General features: G+C 51.2%; 10 protein-coding genes across 10 annotated transcripts; 4 read left to right on the top strand and 6 right to left on the bottom strand.

Annotated features, from left to right (window-relative positions):
* Positions 1-6: 6 nt before the first annotated feature.
* BDV17DRAFT_278972 (uncharacterized protein) lies at positions 7-1833 on the top strand (the record flags this gene model as incomplete). The annotated part of the gene is made up of 5 exons (XM_073759630.1): positions 7-241; positions 415-754; positions 818-1111; positions 1271-1447; positions 1611-1833. The coding sequence occupies 5 exons, from the start codon at positions 7-9 to the stop codon at positions 1831-1833; spliced, it is 1269 nt and encodes a 422-aa protein (XP_073620797.1).
* Positions 1834-2162: 329 nt separating this feature from the next.
* Positions 2163-4237, bottom strand: BDV17DRAFT_251002 (M20 family metallo-hydrolase). Its single transcript, XM_073756380.1, has 3 exons — positions 3596-4237; positions 3197-3511; positions 2163-3148 (listed from the first exon to the last, which is right to left on the bottom strand). The coding sequence occupies exons 1-3, from the start codon at positions 3850-3852 to the stop codon at positions 2206-2208; spliced, it is 1515 nt and encodes a 504-aa protein (XP_073620796.1). The 5' UTR covers positions 3853-4237; the 3' UTR covers positions 2163-2205.
* Positions 4238-4241: 4 nt separating this feature from the next.
* Positions 4242-5342, top strand: BDV17DRAFT_250999 (HIT family protein). The gene is made up of 5 exons (XM_073756379.1): positions 4242-4323; positions 4405-4487; positions 4582-4650; positions 4900-5007; positions 5085-5342. The coding sequence occupies exons 1-5, from the start codon at positions 4287-4289 to the stop codon at positions 5190-5192; spliced, it is 405 nt and encodes a 134-aa protein (XP_073620795.1). The 5' UTR covers positions 4242-4286; the 3' UTR covers positions 5193-5342.
* A 1-nt stretch (position 5343) lies between these two features.
* BDV17DRAFT_250996 (CRAL-TRIO domain-containing protein) lies at positions 5344-7765 on the bottom strand. Its single transcript, XM_073756378.1, has 4 exons — positions 6339-7765; positions 6249-6290; positions 6100-6199; positions 5344-6046 (listed from the first exon to the last, which is right to left on the bottom strand). The coding sequence occupies exons 1-4, from the start codon at positions 7473-7475 to the stop codon at positions 5550-5552; spliced, it is 1776 nt and encodes a 591-aa protein (XP_073620794.1). The 5' UTR covers positions 7476-7765; the 3' UTR covers positions 5344-5549.
* Position 7766: 1 nt separating this feature from the next.
* On the top strand, positions 7767-9488 carry BDV17DRAFT_250992 (DASH complex subunit DAM1). Its single transcript, XM_073756377.1, has 4 exons — positions 7767-7988; positions 8044-8555; positions 8616-8737; positions 8808-9488. Exons 2-4 carry the CDS (start codon positions 8241-8243, stop codon positions 8998-9000), a joined length of 630 nt encoding a protein of 209 aa, XP_073620793.1. The 5' UTR covers positions 7767-7988; positions 8044-8240; the 3' UTR covers positions 9001-9488.
* On the bottom strand, positions 9077-9488 carry BDV17DRAFT_71531 (uncharacterized protein). Its single transcript, XM_073765009.1, has one exon. The coding sequence runs from the start codon at positions 9402-9404 to the stop codon at positions 9153-9155; it is 252 nt and encodes an 83-aa protein (XP_073620792.1). The 5' UTR covers positions 9405-9488; the 3' UTR covers positions 9077-9152.
* A 401-nt stretch (positions 9489-9889) lies between these two features.
* Positions 9890-11941, top strand: BDV17DRAFT_71496 (putative ubiquitin C-terminal hydrolase Ubp8). Its single transcript, XM_073765008.1, has 7 exons — positions 9890-10054; positions 10110-10322; positions 10376-10483; positions 10534-10862; positions 10914-11336; positions 11396-11599; positions 11675-11941. Exons 1-7 carry the CDS (start codon positions 9985-9987, stop codon positions 11789-11791), a joined length of 1464 nt encoding a protein of 487 aa, XP_073620791.1. The 5' UTR covers positions 9890-9984; the 3' UTR covers positions 11792-11941.
* A 2674-nt stretch (positions 11942-14615) lies between these two features.
* BDV17DRAFT_278967 (Ytp1 family protein) lies at positions 14616-16581 on the bottom strand (the record flags this gene model as incomplete). Its single annotated transcript, XM_073759628.1, has 4 exons — positions 14616-14795; positions 14845-15543; positions 15592-16238; positions 16302-16581. 4 exons carry the CDS (start codon positions 16579-16581, stop codon positions 14616-14618), a joined length of 1806 nt encoding a protein of 601 aa, XP_073620790.1.
* A 3261-nt stretch (positions 16582-19842) lies between these two features.
* Positions 19843-21056, bottom strand: BDV17DRAFT_298137 (HpcH/HpaI aldolase family protein; the record flags this gene model as incomplete). Its single annotated transcript, XM_073763624.1, has 2 exons — positions 20397-21056; positions 19843-20327 (listed from the first exon to the last, which is right to left on the bottom strand). Exons 1-2 carry the CDS (start codon positions 20707-20709, stop codon positions 19843-19845), a joined length of 798 nt encoding a protein of 265 aa, XP_073620789.1. The 5' UTR covers positions 20710-21056.
* On the bottom strand, positions 21015-22124 carry BDV17DRAFT_278965 (tryptophan synthase beta subunit-like PLP-dependent enzyme; the record flags this gene model as incomplete). The annotated part of the gene is made up of 6 exons (XM_073759627.1): positions 21015-21310; positions 21361-21467; positions 21529-21760; positions 21824-21949; position 21984; positions 22023-22124. 6 exons carry the CDS (start codon positions 22122-22124, stop codon positions 21015-21017), a joined length of 864 nt encoding a protein of 287 aa, XP_073620788.1.
* Positions 22125-22139: the final 15 nt, after the last annotated feature.

Below are 22139 nucleotides of genomic sequence, written 5' to 3'. Positions count from 1 at the left end.
TCCGATATGTCTTCTCTTCTATCGCTCCCTTTGGAACCACTCGATCGCGTCAGTGAATATGTCGCGTCAGAGTACAACCTCTATGAGCTGACGCTTGTGAACAGGTATTGCTATTTTGTTGCCAGCAAACATCAGCTTGCACACATTCGAATCAACGTTACAGACCAGATATCATTTAAGGATGATGTGCAGTGTTGGACTGATCAGCTAGGTACCGCGTCCGCCTTTGCAGCGGTTCGTCGTCTGTCTATTCGCGGCTAGCTGACTCGCATAGAGGATTATTATGACCGGAGCATTTAGTATCTCCTTGGGTAAAAGCTAGAGTGCGCACCAGGCGATGCATGGAAACCTCTTGCTCGTCTACTCAGCCAGTAATGTGGCCTCCAAAACCTGCTCTGGGCCTGCGAAACCTAGTTTTCCCATCCCTGCTTCAGATACTACACCAACAACTCCGCCATTGCGGACTGCATATCAGAGCATCTATTCTGCCTAGCCTCCACCAACATGCAAACCGTCTGCATAATATTGACGAGCATGATTTTACCTTGGCTACTTCCCCGGGTTTGGCCAGCGTCCTTCTTCCTGTACCGCAATACGACGATGAAGGTAACGTTGAGTACAATGAGGAGGCCGTGATGCGAATAGCGGCAGGGTTGGCACCAAACTTGACGGATGTGCACATCGTGCATAGAGGGCTCAGAGCCGGTTCTGAAATTCTTGCCGCGGTGGACCTAGGGCGACCACCGTGGCGTGGGTTCTTTCTGAATGACGCTCTAGAAGGCAAAGCGCAACTTCGGATCGATTTGCAGTCTTAGAGTCCGAGCCCATCTAAAATGCGCTGTTTCAGGCCATGGGAGCGATATCTTGTCTTTTCCGCACTGAGGAGTCTCCAGTTATGGGCAGTTGACTTGGAGACTCTCACCTCAATCAGAAGTCACAGATTCAGCTCACTTCGGGTACTGGCCATCGAACTAGAATACCCTCAAGATGCCAACCGACACTATTGCTCAGATAAAGCGCGCCGACTGGACGAAGCCGCGAGCGCCTTTCTCTTAAGCCTCGCCCTTCTTCAAAGCATCCATATTTCTGGCTCATCACACTGCGAGAAAGCGTTTTAAGCGATTCTAGTCCGCCATGGTATATCGCTGCATATATTATCATTTATAAGACTGGAAGGAAATCTCTAGCCAGAACCACAGATGACAGTCAATCGAATCAATCAGGTCCAAGCACACTGCCCAAACCTCCGGGATTTACGAGTTTCCGTTAGTCGAACGCATGGAAATGCAGATGAGATTGCCAGCTACCAGGCACTTGGAGCACTCAGTAACCTCACCGAGCTATCACTCCACCTCCGACTCACAGACAGTGTGCCGGACTCCATGTCAAACTTGCGAGATATGCTTATCAGCGGTGCGGTGGAATCCGCGAAATATTCCAGGAAATTGTAAAGGCCGGAGCACGCTCGCTGCAGCACCTCAAAGTGAAGATAAACCCTAATGCCTTGACCACCTTCGATGATTTCATGATTAGGGAGCATCCTTATGACTTGGCTTGGGTCGCCTTCAATAATATCTCCATAATTGGGGGCGCCACTGGAAATGTATAAGGCTCCTCAATGCAGAAGATGATGAGCTCGATATCAAGACTCATGTGCGAGAAGTAATAAACGGTCCCACGAAAAGAATTCCACTGGACGAAATCGATGAATGTTATCGGTTGGGTCCCTCGGAAAAGGCATTTCGCTCGCTCTGGCCTGCTAAGACTGGGCATTGGGTACATGACTGGCATAGTTTTCCTCTGGGATCGAAGCCGCCTATATATGAGGCTTAGGGGTTTTTTACAAGTTGATATGGAGACTCTCGCCGGCCATCAATGCAGTTGATATATTCAAGCAGATAAATGCATCCCGATAGCACTTTCTTACCACCGCAGAGCTCAAGTCATGACTGAAGCCTTGAAGATACATCTCCAGGACATAATTGACAAATGATATCAACCTCACGTACTCCTCACCAGGGCCCTGATCCATGGGCATGGTTACGTGGGACATATATCCCCAATGCTTTCGTTGCTTCACTAACGGTTCACAGCTTAAAAAAAAAAAAAAAAAAAAAAAAAAAAAAAAAAAAAAAAAAAAAAAAAAAAAAAAAAAAAAAAAAAAAAAACCTTTTACTATGGTAGTACTGGCTAACTAGCCAGAGTCTATACTGCGAACCGCTTCCGGTCGTACCTAATAACCGCCTGCAGAATAACAGAGGTACCCCTTGCACAATCATCCGCAGAGCAAAACTCCTCCGGATGATGGCTCAGGCCATCCTTACACGGGACAAAAATCATGCTGGTGGGAACCCTCTTCGAAGCAAAAACGCTATCGTGCCCTGCACCGCTCATGATAGTCCTTACAAGACTCTTAGGGTCCGCACCGCCAGCATCAGCCGCAACGGCCTCAGCAGACTGCTGCACGCACTCAATACAATCAGGGTGGAAGTTGACAGCGGGTGAATCGAAATCGAGCGTCCATTCAACCCGGCAGGGCTTTCCAATCCCCTTCCCCTCCTCCGCGGCAATGGCATCAAAGTCCTTCCGCAGCTGGGCCTCAACGACCTCAACGAGTTCCGTCTTCGGGCCCCGCAGGTCAAGACTGAAGCTCACTGTGCCGGGGACGGTATTGACGCTCCCTGGCTTCGCTTCGATGATACCTACACTTGCAAGGCAGCCCTGGGAAGCGGCGACTTCGCGCGCGCGCACCATCATGCGCGCGAAGGCGTAGAGGGCGTCAGCGCGGTGCTCGAAGGCCGTTGTGCCGGTGTGGGTGTCGCGGCCGAAGATGTTGAGGCGGAACCAGCGGTATGCTTGGACGGCTGTCACGACACCGACTTGTTGGCCTGCTGTGATGAGGTGCGGGCCTTGTTCGATGTGGAGCTCGAAGTGTGCGGCCATTGGGGTCGACTTGTATGAGCAGGGGACGGTGCCGAGGTAGTTGATTTTTTCGAGGGCTGCCTTCATCATTTCGGGAGCGGATGATGCTGATGGGAGCGAGGCGACGGTGGGGACTTCTTTTAGGGCGTGCGCTTTCTCGAGGGGGATGTGTTCTGCCCATACGCCGGAGGCGACCATACTTATTGGGAACCGGGCGCCTTCCTCGCTACTATACGTTAGCCATATCTAGAAAACTTCCAGTGAAGGAACTTACTTTGTCCAATTGACCACACCGACGCCACCCTCTGTTTCTATCCCCACATCATTGAGTGTCTTGAGAGTCTCGATACCTGAGAGAATACCGAGGATTCCATCGTACCGACCACCGGTAGGCTGAGTATCGAGGTGACTACCAATAAACGTCGCCGGTACGTCAGTTCTACGACCAGGGCGAACAGCAAAGATGTTGCCCATCGCGTCAACGGTGATCTTGCATCCCAGAGCAGTTGTCGTCTCGATGAACCAGTCGCGCACTTGCCTATCCTCCTGCGACAGCGCTAAACGCTGCATTCCTGTATCTGTATGGCCACTGTTGAACATTAGCCTTGTTTCTGATACATCACCAATTCTAGAGAACCTGAAGTAGCCTTAAGGAGAACATCAGTATACTTACTCTCCCCACCGGATCCCATGACCCCATTGGCACGAATGGTGAAGGTCTTGTGCGAGGCGGTCCTTGTTGGCCCTTAAAGCCGACACTTGGGCTTCGGTGAGCTCCGTTGACAGCATTGCTTGTTTGAGGGAGACGGAGAATGCACGTCGTGGGTGCGAGAACAGTGGTGGTGCTCGTGCGGGGGAGAAGGATGTATAGAATGCCGCTGGCTTAAATGTCCGCGCAGCAGAAGAATTGAATCGCAGGACGGAAGCCATTTTGCAAGCAATTGGAGGAATGTCGCAGTCTATATATTCGTATTGCAGGAGATAGGAGCTCTCCAAGCCCAGGAGACAAGTGGACGATAAGATAGAACCGACTCCAAGTCTCCAACTATTAGCAGCTTCATATCCGAGGGTGGGGGAAGGGAGTTGGAGTCGGCATCGCGGTCAAATGATAGAGGGAACGGAACAAATCTAGCCACGATAAGAAGGTCCTGGGGGCGAGGAGACCTCAGAAGAAGCCAGAGCCCTGGTTCTCCAAGAGGCTCAGGGTCGACCTTCCCAGTGTAGAGTTAGTGTAGAGTAGTTGTGGTGGACTGACTCCTCTCCGGTCCGAACTCGCCGTCAACCCCGCATTCCGCGATGACTTCAGAGCTCAGCTCCATCCTCACTAAACCTAGGTACTTCAGTCAACACTACTCTGCACAACAATGTCTGCCCCCTGTATCTTCTGCAGAATTATCAAGGGTTCGTTCACTTCTTTCTCAATCCAGCCCCATCACTTTTTTTGTGGCCCACTCCGATCCGCGACTGGCTAACTCCGCGCAGGAGAAATCCCCTCTTTCAAGCTCTTCGAGAGCGACAAGGTCTTCGCCTTCCTCGACATCCAGCCCCTTAGTCGTGGCCATGCTGTAAGCCCTATTTAATCTATCGCGTCCTGGTCTTTCAATTGCCGCACTATTGGATGTCCTGCGAACAAAAGCTAACAAGTCCGCTTCGTAACAGCTAGTGATTCCCAAGTTCCACGGCGCAAAGCTCACTGACATCCCTGACGAACACCTCATTGAAGTCCTGGTACGTGATCTGGGTTCAACGAAGAGAGAGCAAGAGAATGATCTACGAACACCAAGACCCTTTTTATTGAGCCGCGTGATCCCCGAGTACCTTGTGGAAGGACCTTGGAAACACTGGGCCCTTTCCCCGCTCAACACCTACTACCTACCTACCTTATCTACATATATCGCCGATCTCATGCTCAGATCTCTTTATATATGATCTCCCTTGTGATAAACAGGAATAAAGCTAACATTTAAACCCCAACAGCCCGTCGCCAAGAAAATCGCCCAAGTAACCGGCGCGACGGACTTCAACGTCCTACAGAACAACGGCCGCATAGCGCACCAGGTTGTTGACCATGTCCACTTCCACATGGTAACGCTCACATTCCCAACTTTCGACTCATCACAGCTTATTTTTATGTTCAATACTTACTGACTGTCTTGCTGTAGATCCCCAAGCCCAACGAGACGGAGGGTCTCGGAATTGGATGGCCTGCTCAGGCTACGGACATGGATAAGCTTAAGGCTTATTATGAGGAGATTAAGTCTAAGATTTGAGGGTTGACTCATATCTTAGTCTAGCTGCTGTGCGATTTTATAGTATGGCTATGAGCTCGTTCGTACGGGCTGATTAGCTAGCATGCAATCCAACAGTCAGGCAGAGCCGCTTTTCCAGCCGTCTTCCAGTTCTACGTATGGTGCGACGAAATGGTGATAGAATTCTCCTTTTAGGCCCGACAAGGGCAAATGCAGTAGTATATATAGCTATAGTAACATAAGACAGGACGACTAAAGCCAATAAACACCTCTCTATTAATGACATTCCAATGAAATGAACGCAAGGGCAGATCTGAGACGACACTATGCCCTTGGCCTTAACAGCTTACATACCCACCTGAGGCCCCAAGTTTAAGTTTACTCGGTCTTCTCCGCAGCCTCGCCATTGGCAGCGGTTCCGTTCTCCTTCGTCGTCGAAGGGTAGAACTCAATCTTACCACCACCCTGGATGATGTTCAATCTGTCATAGAGACTAGTAGCACGGACATAAGGGTCCATCTGCCAGTAATGCGCACGCAAGCACTCAATAAGGTCCTTCCTCTTCTCCTTAACCTCCTTAGCGCTTGCCTCCTTCTTCCGTGAAGCCAGAATCCAAGCGACTGTTGAATCTTGCAGCTCCTTGGCGAGTTCTTGACGCTGGGCGACGAGTTCATCGCGCTTATCGGTCTCCTTGACCGTGTCGTTCTCGCCTTCCTTGGGTTCGATATACTTGTATTCCCACTTCTCGTCGCCTTCGAGTTCGGTGATGATGCGGGACTTGGGGATGAACTCTTCGAGGTCTTGGGCGTTTTTGGTGAATTGGATCTTTGCGGCCACGACGGGGTCGAGCCAGCCTTTGATGACGCTCCAGATGCCTGTTAAGAATGGTTAGACTTGTAACTAGAAAGTGAAAGGGAAGGGTACGAACTGGAGAAGATCCAGGGCGCCTTGTGGATGAGGACTACTCCAAGAGACTCGGGGTAGTTGGCCTCGAAACACTTGATCATGAACTTCACTGGGTGATAGTCCTAGAGTACGGTCAGCAATTTCGACACTATCAGGAGGCGGAGGTAATACCATGTTTGCAAGTGAAAAGTCCGTCATATCGAAAATGACACACTAGAGTTCATTAGCTAAAATCCTGCTGAATGAGGCGCGCAAACTTACAGCTGTTTCGACTGGAGGCGCCAGCATCATACGGGCTGACTCAATGGTGTACACAGTAAATCGGTCAAGCGCCTCGACGTCCTGGTCACCCGCACGATGCAGACGGACCCGGACATAGCAGATTGGACGGCCCGACTTGTCGACGCCGTGAAGGAAACTCTTTCCCATGCGGAATTGCTTCATAAAGTCCTCCCCCTTCTTTTTCGTAGCAGGATCGCTGCTCTTGATTTGTTCCAAAGCAAGATGTTCGCCATTGATCATGACATCCTCATCCACTTTTGCATCAAGCAATCGCCAGCGGATTGTCGAAATCAGCATCATAAGCGCCTTCTTGACGTCCCACTTGCGTGCTCGTAGGAAACGCAGCAGCAAGCTATCCGGGTTATCCTGCTTGACCATGTTCCAGAATGCGATCCGCAAGTCCTCCGGCTTGATCTCGGTCAGAGCCTGCTGAAACTCCTTTGACGTACCGAACTTGTCATCTCCATCAGTGATTGTGAGTGATGCAAGACCAGTTGCAGCACCGTCTGACGCGGTATCTTCTTTCTCCGAAGAGCTTCCGAAGAGGCCGAACCTCCGCTTTGGCGGCGCTTTCTTTTCTTGTACGGGACTCGGGGGACGTTCGGTTTCTTCAATGCCGTCCATCTGGACACCACACACCTTGAATAAGAGGACCCAGAACTCTTGGAGCTTGGCCTCTTGTTCCGGGGTGAGGTTGCCCACGGTTCCGGGGGCGGCTTCGGTAGACATCGTCTTGAGTGTATCGATTACGCCGAGAAACTGATCGTGTTCTTGGTGTTGGGATACCGGTTCAGGGTCGGTCGATTGGGGAAGGGGATTGGTTCCGTAGGCACGATATTTATCTGGTAGCCAAACTCCTCCACAGACGAGAAGGACAGCGAATGTGATCGCCCAGCCAGACGAAGCCTTCCTCGGTTCCTGGAATGGCGATGACGGAGGAGTGGAGAATATCCGTTTCGGTGCGTAGGAAGGCGCCAAAGACGGGCTGAAACAAAGACGAGATGACGGTGCAAGGATCTGAGTAGGTCTAGAGAAAGGCCCTAGCAGATAAGAGGCGGATTGGATCGATTTGGCCGAGGAATAGCAGGCACGGCGGTGCAAGAAAGAAGCATGCATGTGCTCTTGCGGAGCAAATGACGAAAAAACAAGCAGTGCTAGGCAGAAAAGAGGTGCAGGGAAGAACGTCCGCGTGCCAGGGAGATGGATATCAACGCCACAGGCCCCTGAATAGATTGAGATGAGGGGAGTCTATGCGGGGGAAGCGAAGCGATCGTGGGAGGCGACGGACCGCAAGCGCGGGTTGGCCGGCTTGTACCAGGCAGTTGACTAACCCAGTTTAGCGCACTGGAGACCGAGTTCGCCATAATTACTGAGCAACTGTTCCTCTGGAACCGATGCCCTGAAATTGGACAAGGTCCAGAGTCAAATATTGAACGCATAATTGGGTGATATCGGAGAAGACGAGCTATTTCCAGACTAGGATCTCTCTCGGAGTCTGCCACGGATCACAGACTCGAACTCGTGGTGCAAGGTTCTCGGGCTTCTATGTTTAGTGCCCGCCGAGGGGGGAGATTTCGTCCGCGTCAACTGTCAACAATCAACACAAACCTTGTCTTCATCTCTACTCAGGTCAGTGCTCTCTTCTCCAAGTTCAGCCAGTGCTTTTGGAGACTAATCTCCAAAGATCGATTGAACAGTTCTCAGCGCATCCTGACGTTTGTATCGCTCTCCCGACATTTGTTGTTCTCCACCTTCTAGATTGCGTATCCGTTCCGAACGCCGCAACAGCCTGCAATTCTTAGTCGTCTCGCTGCTCTCGCATCCTCTTCTATTTCCAAATAACCTCGGACCTCAATTTCAGGCCCACTAGTCAGCAGCACAATGGACGGTCCTTCGCGGTCGTCGTCGCGCCAGCGGCTGCCATCGAGGCCTACCACTCCCTTGAGGCCAAGCTCGAGATCTTCCGTTCGCGAAGCACATGGATACGGCGCCAGTATTGGGAACGTGGGATATAACCAACCCGCCATCAATGCCCTCGAGCCGCTGTTTGCAGAGCTTTCCGACGCCATGGTCGACTTGGATACAAACTTCGCGCACCTGCAGCTAATGCATGAGAGTTTGACGCGCTTCAGCGAAAGCTTCGCCAGTTTTCTCTATGGGTTGAACATGAACGCGTTCTGCGTCGACTTTCCAGAGGTGCGCACACTGTTGACAAGCTTTTGGTACCTCCTTGGGCAGGCTAACAAGCGAGTATAGGCGCCCATTGCTGAGTCGTTCCGAAGGGCGAAACAAACCGAGATGCAGGAGGCTATGGATTCCCCCGCTACAGGGCCCGAAGAAGATGAGGCGAACACCAGTGAACCCGATGTATCGATCATGTATGTCGCAAATCTTGTTGTTTATGCGCGTCTGAGTAAAGTCCGTTTATCTAATGACCAATGTGCGCAGGACTACGGACACGACTTTTGTTGAACATCCTCCGAGCACGGTCTCCTCCAAACCTACGCTGAGAGTTGGATCTACCCGCGGAAGCGCTGGAAGGGGGAGAGGATCGAGTTCACGCGGGTCAACAACGAGCCGTTACGCAACTAGAGGCCGAGCCCGTCCCAGCGCCTTGCCTCGAGGGAGGAGTATGCGGTGATTGCGGGATAGAACAGTTACGGTTTCGGACTGTCATTTGTCTATGCATGAATTGTTGCGAGGGTATACAGACATCGGGCATTGGACCTGCTCCGTTACAGCGCTGGCGATTATGCAGCACCACGCCCTACGAACACCGGCCAAGACTGCCGACTAGAGTCGTTGTGGAAAGAAACCCTTGATAGAAATATCCTGGTTGTCCATCTCTGAGGTGTATCTACCCGCTTCCCCGCGAATACTCTGAGTGGAAAGCCAAATGCCTGTTTGCTTGATCAGAGTAGAGCAATCTCCACCACAGCGCATGCACTGCACAGTGTATGCAAACAGGCATACACTACATAAATTCTGAATAAGAGGCGAGACTGGCCAGATACAAAGAAGACAAAGTATTAATTCGCGAACCATAAAGAGTAGAACAATGAGTGAAACATGGAACTATGACTATCTTTATTCGCCATCGCCGGATCAAATGCAGGCCCGATGATCTCTTATCGGAGCCGCAACCTGAAGGCGTGGAAAGTTCTTTGACACACCCTTCGCTGGCCTCTGGACATTCGGCTTGCGAATTTCATAGAATTAGCGGAAAATCTCATACTCGGTAAGTATAAAAGTATTATCTTGGTCGAAACAGGCAGTCTAATGTTCTCGTCCTCAGTGTTCGACATTCGGCGTCTTCGTCGGCGGAGACTCGACAGACCGCGGACAACACCGTTATCCAACCCCGGACTCCCTCCTCCCTCCGTGCTCCGCCGCAACCATTGAATCGCATCATCACCGAGAGCTGGACTCTGTGAATAGAACTATGTTCTAATGCATGAAGCAACCTGAATGGTGCCTTTATCCATGGCTTCTTTGTCTTTTCGCCCCGTGATTGAACACTCGACACCCGCAGCCTCGAGAGATCTCCTCCCCGATACTTATTCGGAACCCTTCGCACACTGAAAGCGTCCGGCTCTTGATACGCGCAACCTAATAGCAGCATACCATGGCGTCTGCTACTACAATGGGGACCATCGCCTCCGTCAACCTCCTTTCAGAGGCCGAATTTGGCTGCGGTATGACACTACGGGCTTTGTTCATTGCGTTCCCTGGAGCTAATCTGAAACAAAGAACATCTAGCATCCAAGCTCATGAATGACGGGCCTACCAGTAACGAGTTCAAGACCTCCTTCCTCAAAACCCATAATGCTCTGGGACGTCGCGATGCCTCCAAGTCTTCTCCGCCCGGCCTTCTGAAACCGAAGTATACGTGCTTGACTTGCTCTGAGCCCTGCATGAACGGCGATCGCAAAGTACACACCGAGAAGACTGGTCATCAGTTTTGTGAGTGGTGATATATCCGCTGCTTAAGGGGCTTGGTCGACTAATCCCAACAGACATGGAATCTAGGAGCCGCGCATTGTTCTGTCAAGGTTGCGAGGATATGGTATATGATCACGGTCTTGAACGAAGTAGATCAGGCACACCAGAAGGTACATTACAAGGTCCGCATAAGGCTTCAGTTGCTTTTGTTACATTAGCTAATCTTCAGCAGTCGCAGAGAAACGACGTTTCAGCGAGAGCTCGGCCGATGAACTATACGTCAAGAGCAACGCTAACAAACGACCGTGTGCAAAGCAAGGAGTCAGAGGCCTGTTTAATCTCGGACAAACCTGCTATTTGAACGTGATTCTGCAGACGATGTTACATGACCCCATTCTCAGCAGCTATTTCCTCGGGAATGGCCACCAACTGCATGACTGCACAGTTCCGGATTGCATTGGATGCGCCGTCGCCGAAGCGTTTGCGGACTTTCATAGCATTGACAAACCAGAAGGGTTTGCTGCGCTCAATCTTCTCCTGGCCTCATGGCGCGCAAGTCCGGTATGTAACCGAACAACAACATCCGCACTGCAGTTTGCTAACACCGACCAGACTCTTGCTGGATACCAGCAGCAAGATGCGCACGAGTATTACCAGTTTCTTGTCGACAAGTTACATACCAGCGCGGAGGGACACGACAACCACGAAAAAGGCTGCACTTGCTTCTTCCATCGGACGTTCTACGGTAAGCTCCGAAGCAGCGTAACCTGCGATAAATGCGGCAATGTTACCAAGACCGAAGACCCGATTGTCGATCTCAGTCTCGACGTGCAGGTTCAGGCAAAGAAGCGAGCTATGGGCGGTACTGGCTCATCTGCGATGCCCACGCTCAACGGGTGTTTGGAGAGTTTTACCTCCCCGGAGAAGCTCATGGCCGGTGTATACAATTGTAGTGGGTGCGGTAATACGCCTCAAAAGGCGACGAAACAGTTACGGATCAAGAAACTCCCGGCTATCTTATGTATGCAGTTAAAGGTAATCACCCTTGTACCCTACCCCTATATGAACATCGTCTAATCATCTGTGTTACACAGCGCTTCGAACACACTTTCGCCGTTTCAGAAAAAGTTGAAGGCCGCATTGACTTCCCCCTCTCAATAAACATGCTTCCATACACCACGAACCCAAACACATCGGTCGACAAATCCCGGTACACGTATGACCTATCCTCCGCCGTCGTTCACAAGGGAAAGCTAGATGCGGGCCACTACTACGTCTACTGCCGTCAAGGCGAAGAGGTGCGTTTGCTTTCCTCCTCACCTATATCACTCCAGACTCATTGGAATCTAACATTAAATCTTCTTTCTTAACAGTGGATGCTTTTCAACGACGACCAAGTCACACCCGTTACGGAAGCCGAAGTCCTCGGTGTAGACGCATACCTACTATTCTACAACTTGCGGTGTTTGACCAGTGCTGCGTCGACGTAGCGAGATATTTCTCTGGTAGTATCTATTTATCTCAACCGGCGACTTTGCTCCTCTTGGGTTGCAAGTGGCACTTTCATTTCGGCATAGACCGTTGATTTCTGGCTTCTCTGCGCACTTTTTTGTTCGTCTTCTATTGCTTCCAGTATCCATATGGGTGGGTTGTCATCTGTCATCTGTCATCATCATCATCATCATCATCCTCGTTACGTTACGTTTACGAAGCGCTTCGGAGTTGAGCTGAGTTATCCCGATTATTTATTACTTTCACTTGCGTTGTTCGATCTGGATTTTGGATATGTATGTTGTTAAACTTTGATCTCATTATTCTTCCTTCAATGATCTGCATGGGCACTGCCATCCATATACATACGTACTTACCAGCCTGCCTGCCTACCCCAAGACAGCATTGGCGGGATTATCCATACAATCAACTGTATGAAGGCTGGATGAACACCACTCAGATACCTACTACTACTACTCTGCTGGTGGCGGGCTGGGTTCCATCTCGAACATTCCTGGATACGCTGGTTTTGCCTGTCTATACCTGGCGCCTGGCGGTTTTTGTTTGTGCAGAGACAGAGATCTTGGGCCCGATTACTAGAACGCAAGAGGTGCCGAAGACGAAGACAGAAAGTCACGTCTTGGAAGAGGCAAGGAAAAACATCCACAAGCTCAGTGAATAGGAACAGCGTACGGTAGACTGGAAGTAAACGTAGAGCTGGTCTGGACATAGAAACACCCATGAATTGAGAATTGATTGTCAACACCGACGACGTGTCTTGCTTGGTTCGATTCGATTCGTCATTAAAATAGAAAATGAAATGCACCCTTGTTAAGATTCACATTCTTTTCATTCCATGGCCCCGTCATTTCAGATCCATATCGTATCAATATCATCCGGTTGTATCACATCGAGCCCGTCGGAATCGTAGATATATTCAGGCGCATCGGGTTCGTGAAAGGATCGAGTTGAGTCGTGTTCGGCTGGATTTTGGTGGGAGATCGGTACGAGTACCGGAGCCGAGCACGGATATGGAAGTGTCATGGCGGGAGTGGATTGGCGAGTAATTTATCGGTACTGCAAGCGGTGATGTTAGCACTTGTCTTGTATTGACCCGGGCCGCCAGCGTCAGGTCGCGCTTCGGGGTGCGCGAAAGTCAACCAAGCGATTGACAGATCGTGCTCTTTGCCTCCCAGCCCAAACCCAACAAGCCCGAAACAAATCCAACGAAATGATGGGAAAACCAACCTTGAAGAAACCGATGTCGGAGGCCTTCTCACGGAAGCACTGACGGCAGATGTCCATCTAAACCAAGATTCCAGTCAGTTATCAATCCTCCAACAGACGTACACACGGATTCGGAACGTTCGATCTCAATCGAAAGGGAGGGGCCGAAACATACACCGTACTTGCGGATCAGACCAGCGCGGTGGGAGCAGACACGGCTATCGTAAGAAATTGCGTTAATAACCATCCATCATATCGGTTGCGAATTCCAATTCCATATTCGTTTCCATCCATCGATCTTCGGTCGTCGAAATCGAGATCCAGGGGGAGAAGAGTCAAACACACCATTGACGGGAACCCTTGCCGTAACTATTCGCAGAGCATCGTTAGCCATCATCCCAATCCCAAGCACCTCAGTATCATCCACCACTTAATCCAATCAAACCCAATCCAATCACCAGAAACAGGGTCACATACGTGCGAGGACGGCTGTACCACACAGACTCGTGAGTCATCTTGAAGAATCGGCGAATGTAAAAACGTCGGGGGAAACGGTGTTGACGGAGTTGCGGGTGCTGTCGGCGTTGGTCGCTGGCGTTGAAGGGGGATCACGGAAGTCGAATCGAAATTGAAGATTAGGGTAGGGCAATTTGGCATTGTGGGTTGCTGAGTCAGATCCTGCTGTTCCGGGCCGCGCTTCTCGCTTCTCGTGCGCTAGCCTCTTTTTGGAATGAGCCTTGGCATACAGTAGAGACTCCGGAAGGCGGAGAGGTCATGTGACTGGGTCTACAAAGATAGATTACAACTGCGCATTCACTGTGCACTCACTGCTTGCTTTATCATGCTGAGCCTCCCTCTATGCCGATAGCAAGATTGAACAGCACCGAGATCAAGAAAACCTCCTTATGGCTGTGCCTTCGATCTCTTGGCGAACGGGGGGTAGGAGGAAGAGGATGCTTTATCCTCGAGAGCGGAAACATCCCGGTCCGGGAAGGTGCGATGAAGGCCTCATCCAGCTGCTATCTATAGTGGGAAGGTGCGACTAAGTTTGTATAGACACCCGTTGAGGGCAGGTGCGCAGATGTAGGCAGGTGCGTCCGTGGCCGCTTCCCAAATAGCTACGTCGGTATGGACTCAGGATTGCTAGCTTAGAGTTGCCAAAGAGAGCAGAGGAGTATAAGCGTAGCTAGATTGACTGTCTAATTATAGTCACATTAGGTATCACCGCATCATTATCCATATCCATCCATCAACGTTTATTTCGGCATAAGAGGCAGCATAAACAAGGAAACAAGACAAACAGCAAAAAAGAGGTCCTTGGTATATAGCGAGGCATGAATAGCCGGAAACGAAGCCCAAACACACGCAGATACACCAGAGGCGAAGAAACCGACTGTATAAAGGGGTATAGTACTCTTTCCAAAACACCATGCTATTTTTTTTTGTGTGTTTTGAAGGTTTTTTAGTGCTGAAGGCGCATAGTCGAGGCTGAGTCGGCATGTATGCCAGGAATATGCCGGGTATTCGGTGGGTAGTGACACCAGCCACTTGATGGTCGAGGGCCATAAACATGATCATTATTTGGAGGCAGCGTGATTAAGCCGGGAATCGGAAAGGGGCGAGCTGCGGACGAGCCTCACGCTTAACCGCCCATGCCTTGATGGCGATCAGGATAATTTCGCCTGCCATGATGAAGGTCGTGAGGCCTATGGCAACGGTGAATGTGAACATTGCGTCCAGCTCATAAAATTCGATTGCTTCGACGACGTTACGGGCCTATTCAAGTCAGTATGTTTCTTGTTTGATGTTCCTTGGCGGGACTTACACTCAACATGAAGACCAGACCTCCGGAGATCAGGCAGAATGCGGCAATGATTTCGGTTGGCGGGCGCGAGGGCAGATACGAAGTCGGAGGCTTCAGGTACATCATAACGTAGGTCATGCCACGGGCCAGCGCAAACCCGACCAGCATGTTACCCCACTGCTTATGGATCATGCTAGAAGTCATGCTGGTCTGGTGATGAGATCCCATCATCATGCCGAGTAGGAGGATGACCAGAGCGGGCATTGGGTTAAGCGACACGTTCTGGGTATCGGGAGCAGTCCAAGTATCGTTGCCGGATTCGCGAGTTTCCAGGTGAGAAGGAGCACGGAGAAGAGTGTTGTTCAACCACTTCTTGACACGCTTCGACTCAAAAAGCATACCACACAAGCCGCCGCCGAAGAACAAGATGGCGATGGACACGTGCTCGAAATCAGTGGCGGTCCAGGCTTGGCCCCAGCCAGCGAGATGCTCGAGAAACATGTTGCTCACACCGTAGCTGAAGATGACTGCAGACTCGGTGAACTCGCCGCTGCGGATCTTGGCCTTCCAGCCAACAACCTCACGCGGGGGCTTCACGTTCCAAGCCCATCCTAGATCCGCCCAGGAGCCCATCACACGGCCCAAGGTCAGAATACCGTACCAGAAGAAGATGCCGCCTTTAATAAAGTGTGCGAGGCCGTTGAAAATTTCTCTTTCTCTCTGTTGTTTGTCAGTTAAGCTCACAAAGTCGAAGTGAAGTATACGTACAAAAATACCGCCGTAGGTCACAGCGCCAGTGACGATAGCGATGAAGCCAAACTGCAGGATCAACCGATCAATGACATTGTATACGAGGCTGAGGATACGGAGGGCACGGCCAGACACCATGCTCGGGACGCGATGGGCCAGGAACCGATCGAGGACATTGCTGCGCATAAAACCGCGAGATTCGGGAAGCTGCTCGGGCAGGTCCTCCTCGGGCTTCTCAAAGCCATCGTAGTCATCGGAAGGTGACGGACAAGACGAGCCCGCGCGACTATGCAGGGAAGCCGTGTTCCTTTCCGTCCCTTGGCCGCTGTCCCTCGACCAGCGGTATTCATGACGGATGCCCGCGGGGAGGGGAGTGGGACTCTCAGCCATATCGTCGGTCGACACAGGAAGGAACTGCGCACGCTCATAGGCACTCTCCTCCTTCTCGCCCCTACCGGAATAGACAAAGATCAGCGTCATAACGACCTGGGCGGCGATCACACAGGTAGAGATCCATCCGATCTTGTGGTGGACGTTGTTCGGGTAGAGGTCGGGAGTCTGGCTGTTGTAGACAATGCCAACGAACAGGCCGACCGCATTCACGACAAGGAAGAAGAATTGCGACAGGAGCGCCAAGCGGGACCGGGCGATGCTCAACATGACAGCTAAAACGGGTCAATTGACGGTTCGCGACACGCAGGGAGACAACGGGGGAAGTAGAGCCATACCTGTTGGTAGCACAAAACACCATGCGACAACCATGAGCGCAATGTGCGCGACAATCCACCCCCTGTACTTTCCGTAGGCAAAGTAACTCATGGGCGAGTTATCGTGCGCGGCAGGTTGTGAGGGCGTGGGAGAAGCTGTGGGAGAGGCCATATCCATGTTCATATGCCCCATGTCCATATTCATGTCCATGTCTTGGTGTTCGTCGCCATGCGCCAGAGCACTCGCGACCGAGGCCAGTAGCAGAGCCGCCAACGCAGCACGAGGAACGCGCTGCAGCATCGCGCAAACTATCTATAGGTCGGGCGCAAAGAGAGGGATTTAGAGGCTCTTAGTGAATGATTTGCTGCTCTTAAACGAGCTGAAGCTCGAGCAGGCTCAGCTGGCGCAAATGTACGGTGTACGGAGGGTGCGAGGGGAAAGTCTGCAAGCCGCAATCGGCAATCTGCAGGCTGTCGTCACAATCCAGGCTGTCGTTCTATAGGGCTGAGTGAGGATGAAGAGGTATAAGTAGCTCCTGGGAAGGGGCAGTGAGGGTGAAGGGGAGACCAGCTTGGGAAGCCAGAGGGAGAAAAAAGAGAGAGCAGGAACCGAAACAACCGACAGGGCCGGAGCCAGTCTTTTATTCCTTCTCGCTCTGACTTTGTTGTACTTCGGAGTCAGGCGGGGATAGGTGAAGCCTGCAGTGAGGCCGTGGCAATAAGACTGGATGTAAGAACAGCTCCAGAGCTCCGTCTGCCGAAAGTGGAGTCTTTTTTCATGTTCTTCATCCTGTTTGCGATCGCCGATTCCTTCAGTACTTCCCGTGCTTCTTTTGCTACCATGAGTTTCTATCTTTGCACGAGTGCGATACTCTACCCCAGACTTACCAGAATATACAGAGTTTCTATCAGCGCTCCCTTGCTGCGTGGAAGTGCGTTGTGATGGCAGCGACGTCATCACGCCGGTCATACGATAAGTGTGCCCGGGGCTCTGGTCAACTCGGTCTGGGCCTCTTCAATCATGGGCACGGTCCATAAATTGACTACTCTCCGACTGTTTTTGCAGCAAATTCTGATCGGACGAAAATCGGATAGTCGGGCTATTCGGAACTAGTCTTGCTTAATGTCATGATTATTGGCGATGACCTCATCCGAGGAACCCTGGTGCCTGAGCTCTAGATACGCTCCTACAGAGTAAGCTGGCCACGAAATGATTCTCGGCCCTCGCAAGCTGGACAGCTCAGAAACTAGAGAGGCGCAAGAGTCTACAATAAACGCAGCATTTATTGATCCTATACAGTGCTGCCTGCGAAAGCCACGGTTCTCATCCGCAGCATGATAACTAGTGGTGTTTCTCGGGCCCGATCGTTGCTTGGCTATCTTTATTACAGCCTCGCAAGTTGGGACTTCCATTTTCGGCCCGTTAGCTTATTGACATCCAGACTCCCGCGATCATTGTGATGTCTTTCGCAACTGCGTGCCCTGCGTGTCATCGCAGCGTATGCGTATCCTTATTGGCGTGCTCTGGTACTCATATGTCCCATAGGGCTGTTGTGGGGACATCCCGCGAACTATGAAGACGGCCTCAGCAGAACGCTGCTCATCAGGGACCAGGGATGCACGATAACGAGGGTACTTGTGTAACTATAACAGGCACCAGCAATTGCCTCGGTGCACAACGATCGATCAGCACAACCCCGCCAAGTCGAGGGCAAGGTGCAGCAGCCCTGTGCCTTTTCTCATCTGACAACCCAACCGAAGATCCCTCTCTTGGCACTGTTAGCGCTCCAGCATCCGCGCTCTTCCGCAAGAAAGAACCATTGTCCACTCTTACGTCCACGCACTCGTACCCTCATACGTTATGGTAACGTGTTGCTGACCACCCAGGAATGCAATAATGATGCATTCTTATTGCTTGGCTGGACTGCCTAGTCACCTCGCTCACAATGCTGTCCCGCGTGGCATGACTCATCGGGCTCGGATCTACAGTCCCTCTGCTTCCTCCGAGACTGCTTCTGTCCGTCTATACAGACTTATGCATAAGCACACCACACCGACTTCACGCCTACAAGTTCCCCGCACGCACATCACAGTCACACTCGCTGACCATCTCACAAGCATGCTCTGCATCTGCATCTGCGCTGATTGGAAATCTCGTATCGTGATTGATAATCAGTAACCGCCCGATCCCAGCATCTTCAGATCACTTGAACACTGAGAACCCGGTGGATCCGGTCCCGACTGTTCCGACCAGGTTGTTTTCCTCTTTATGGAAGACGTTGGCATCTCATCCCGCTGCTCACAGACCATCGAGCTTCGGAGACTTTTCCAGCCTTGTTCGCATCCATGGATGCCATGTTTTGTATAAATTATGGCTGCTGCCTGACTTGCAGACTGCGCCGCTGTGAGCACTGGGCAGCAGTCAGTCAGCAGTCAGCAGCTTCTGCTCTTTGATCGCCAAGCCACCCACTCCATCCTCCGAGTGTTGACAATTATTCACAATACCTAGCCTAGGTATAGGTATCTATATACCAACTGCAATGCTCCGCGAAGGAAACTCGGAAATCCGGCACTTCAAGATCCATGGATGATTATTAATGACAACGGCGCACTGCATCCAGGATCCAACACCCATGCAAAACTAATTTCCGAGCCCCTCAGGATCGAATCAGCGCCAAGTCTTCGAGTGGGATTTCCGAATTATAGACTGGGCACTCCGCAGAAGTCCGAGCTTCCCTCTCTTCAAAGTTCAGCCTTGGGAGTCAGTCTCGGATATTCGGATTCTCGAATGCCCGACGCGTAGGTATCATCTTTGTCCGCACGGTCGTCGGTGGCTGGGCTCTCGTCTGCTAGCTTCATTTAGGCTCATCATTTCTGATTAAGCATTCAGGTAATTAACTTAATTTATGAGGGGTAGCCTATCGCGGTTAGCTCAACCTGGAAGCATACGAGCATTACGTCTTGGATATGAGGTACTTCTATACGGACATAATGCTACTGACTACTGACTAAGAGTCTATAAAGTATGTAATATGTCCTCTTAGTGCTCAATTTAAGACCATTGCTCTACAAAGGTTTAACTCACATAGGTAATGGCGCTATACCCTGCGCTTATTTGACCTGGGGCTGCTATGTTTTATAAAACACGTACCGCTATATATATCTCTTGCCATAGCGAACAATCTGGACTTTCTACGGGGATACAGTCCATCCTATTGCGCTTAATGCATGGCTGGCCATGACAACGACGTCTAACCCTTTGCAATGATCTCAAATCGAAGGGTCGCAAAAACAGCCGGAGCTCAATGTCCACTGGTTACACACTTGATCACGTGAGCTGAAGGTGCTTCTGCTCTCGATCAACACCCCGACACCACATCCATCACCCATCACCCATCATCGAAGACATATCAAGCTTCACAGACATCAATCATTCTGGCGATTCTTTCTCAGAAGAGCTGCGATCAAGCCATACTCGAGCAATTCTTGGCTATGTTACTTGCAAAGAATCGACTATTTACACAACACCGGGGTCTATCTACGTCCTTCATTTCCAGAATAACTAACTGACAGATGGCAAAGCCTTGACTGCTTTGGCGCCTCCTGCAGATATTAGAGAGGAGTCCTGCTGAACAAGCATGAACTTCGCCGCCAGCTCGTTGATAATCCAGCCCTGTAGCCCTGGGTTATCATAAACGCCCGCCACACCGAATACCTTCCCATGCTTGCGACAAGCTTGACTGATTCTCTCCAGAGCGGATCGATACTCTGATCTGTCGAATTTGCCGCCAATACCGAGATCGATTGTGAGGTCCATTGAGTCAACCAAAACAACGTCGACCCCGTCGACAGCGGCAATTTCATCCGCTCTTTCCACGGCACCCTTGCTTTCGATCATGGCAAAGACAGTAGAGCCGGACTTGTTGCAGAGATCAATTGTTTGCTCGACAGGCGTCCCTCGCATCCCGAAGATTGGCATCTGTCCGGTCATAGACCTGCAACCTAGGGGCGGGTATTTGCTAATGCTCACAGCCGCCTTCGCATCAGCTGTGCATGCCCATTCATATCAGCGCCATCGGCCCTATACATGAATTAATTCCTTCCTAGAGCACCTACCTGCGTTGTGAATGTGTGGAAATATCACACCCATTGCACCCCCGTCCAGGACGCGCTGTATATATCCGTTGCCACATTGATGTGGCACACGCACGAATGGTGTGATGCCACACAAGTGACCGACATTGCAGAGATTGCTTGCCTCCGCCAGCGTGAGCCAAGCATGCTCCAAGTCGATAAATAGCGAGTCAAAGCCTGCATTACGGGCCATCTGAACCACCTGGCCGTTCGGCGAGATCTTGATTCCAAACGACTTGCAGAGTTGGTTCGAAGCCACGCAGATTTCGAGGTTATTCGGGTAAATTGATGCCATGGCGAACGATAGAAAGGATGAAACTGATTGTGGTGCGTTTCAGTTCATCAACCAACAACTGATCAGACGGGGCGATATTTATGCGAGCCTGGAAGACGCTTGACCATTCACGAACAATGATTTCGGATGACGACCCCGAGCCCTTCCTCAGCCACATCACCGAGCCTTCGGGCCCTCGAGGCAACTTGGGAACCGTTCTGAAAGCAGAAAGAAGCTTGCTCAAGAATCGGGGCATAAAATGGCCTATAGCTCAAGCGTGCTTCTATTCCCCACTCTATCAGATCTACTAGGGTTTGGATGACTGCCTAATCAAAAAGCTCCGCAGTTCTCTCAGCACCAACATTTCCTCCACTAAGAATGATTCCTACGTCCCAGCATGCTTCGCCAGCCTCACGTTCTACAGCTTCTCTGAATTCCTCGTTGTATAGCGCAACTGCTAAAGGTACCGCAGCCGCGGGCTCAACGACAAGCTTGAGCCTCTCGAATATGAGCTTCATTGCTTCCAGAATCTCCTCCTCGCTCACAGCGTACATCATATTCAACAACCGTCGCTCGTAGATGATGCCCCAAGGATGGACCCCTAGCTTCCCAATCAGCCCATCTGCAATCGTGTTGCTTGCAACATGGGTGATCCTTTCTCCAGACAGTAACCCCCGCGCCCATCATCGGCCCCTTCGAACTCCGGCTCAGCTCCGTACACTCGTGTACCAGTGCCTTCGCAGCTGAGTGCAGTTCCGGAGAGAAGGCTGCTGCCACTGCTGGGCGGGGTAATGGCATCGAGTTTCTCAACCTACGCTTGCAGCTCCAAACCTACAGTACCCTGGCCAAGAATGACATCTCGGTGATCGTCGGGTGGGTATCAGACGAGCGCCTGTCTTCCCAATGATCTGAGCAGCAACGGCCTCGCGTTCGAAGCGACCACTGAGTGTCAAATTGGCGCCATAACCTTTGACAGATTTCATCTTGACTGCGCTGCTGGTCTCGGGCATGACAATATACCCAGGCATGTTACTTTCACGAGCAGCCAGGGCAACTGCTTGAGCGCGATTGCCTGCGACACATTTAGCTCGGCTCGAATAGCAAACTATGACACCCTTGCAGCAATTCCTCATACCTGCGCTAAACCCGACAACACCTCTGACCAAACCACCATTTTCAAGCCAATCCGGTTCCCTTTTGAGCCTTTCAATGGCATGAAAGGCACCTCGAGCTTTGAAAGCACCGATCCGTTGCAAGTTCTCTCATTTGAAGCATAGCCAAATTACCAGTCTGACGCTTTTTCGAGGCGTTGATGCTAGCTGGTTCAAGAATACGCTTGTAACTACAGGCGTGTAGTGCACATGAGTCTTGATGAGCTCGTGAGCTTCGATGACAGACTGCCGCGTTAACGGGGGACAAGTCGCTAGATCCGCCATAACTCCGGCTGATTG

This window comes from Aspergillus undulatus, assembly GCF_047715775.1.
Source record: "Aspergillus undulatus strain CBS 261.88 unplaced genomic scaffold BDV17scaffold_2, whole genome shotgun sequence".
In the NCBI taxonomy this organism is placed as follows: Eukaryota; Fungi; Ascomycota; class Eurotiomycetes; order Eurotiales; family Aspergillaceae; genus Aspergillus; species Aspergillus undulatus.
The sequence above is the reverse complement of the archived record's forward strand: the minus strand, read 5'-3'. Positions and strand labels throughout refer to the sequence as shown.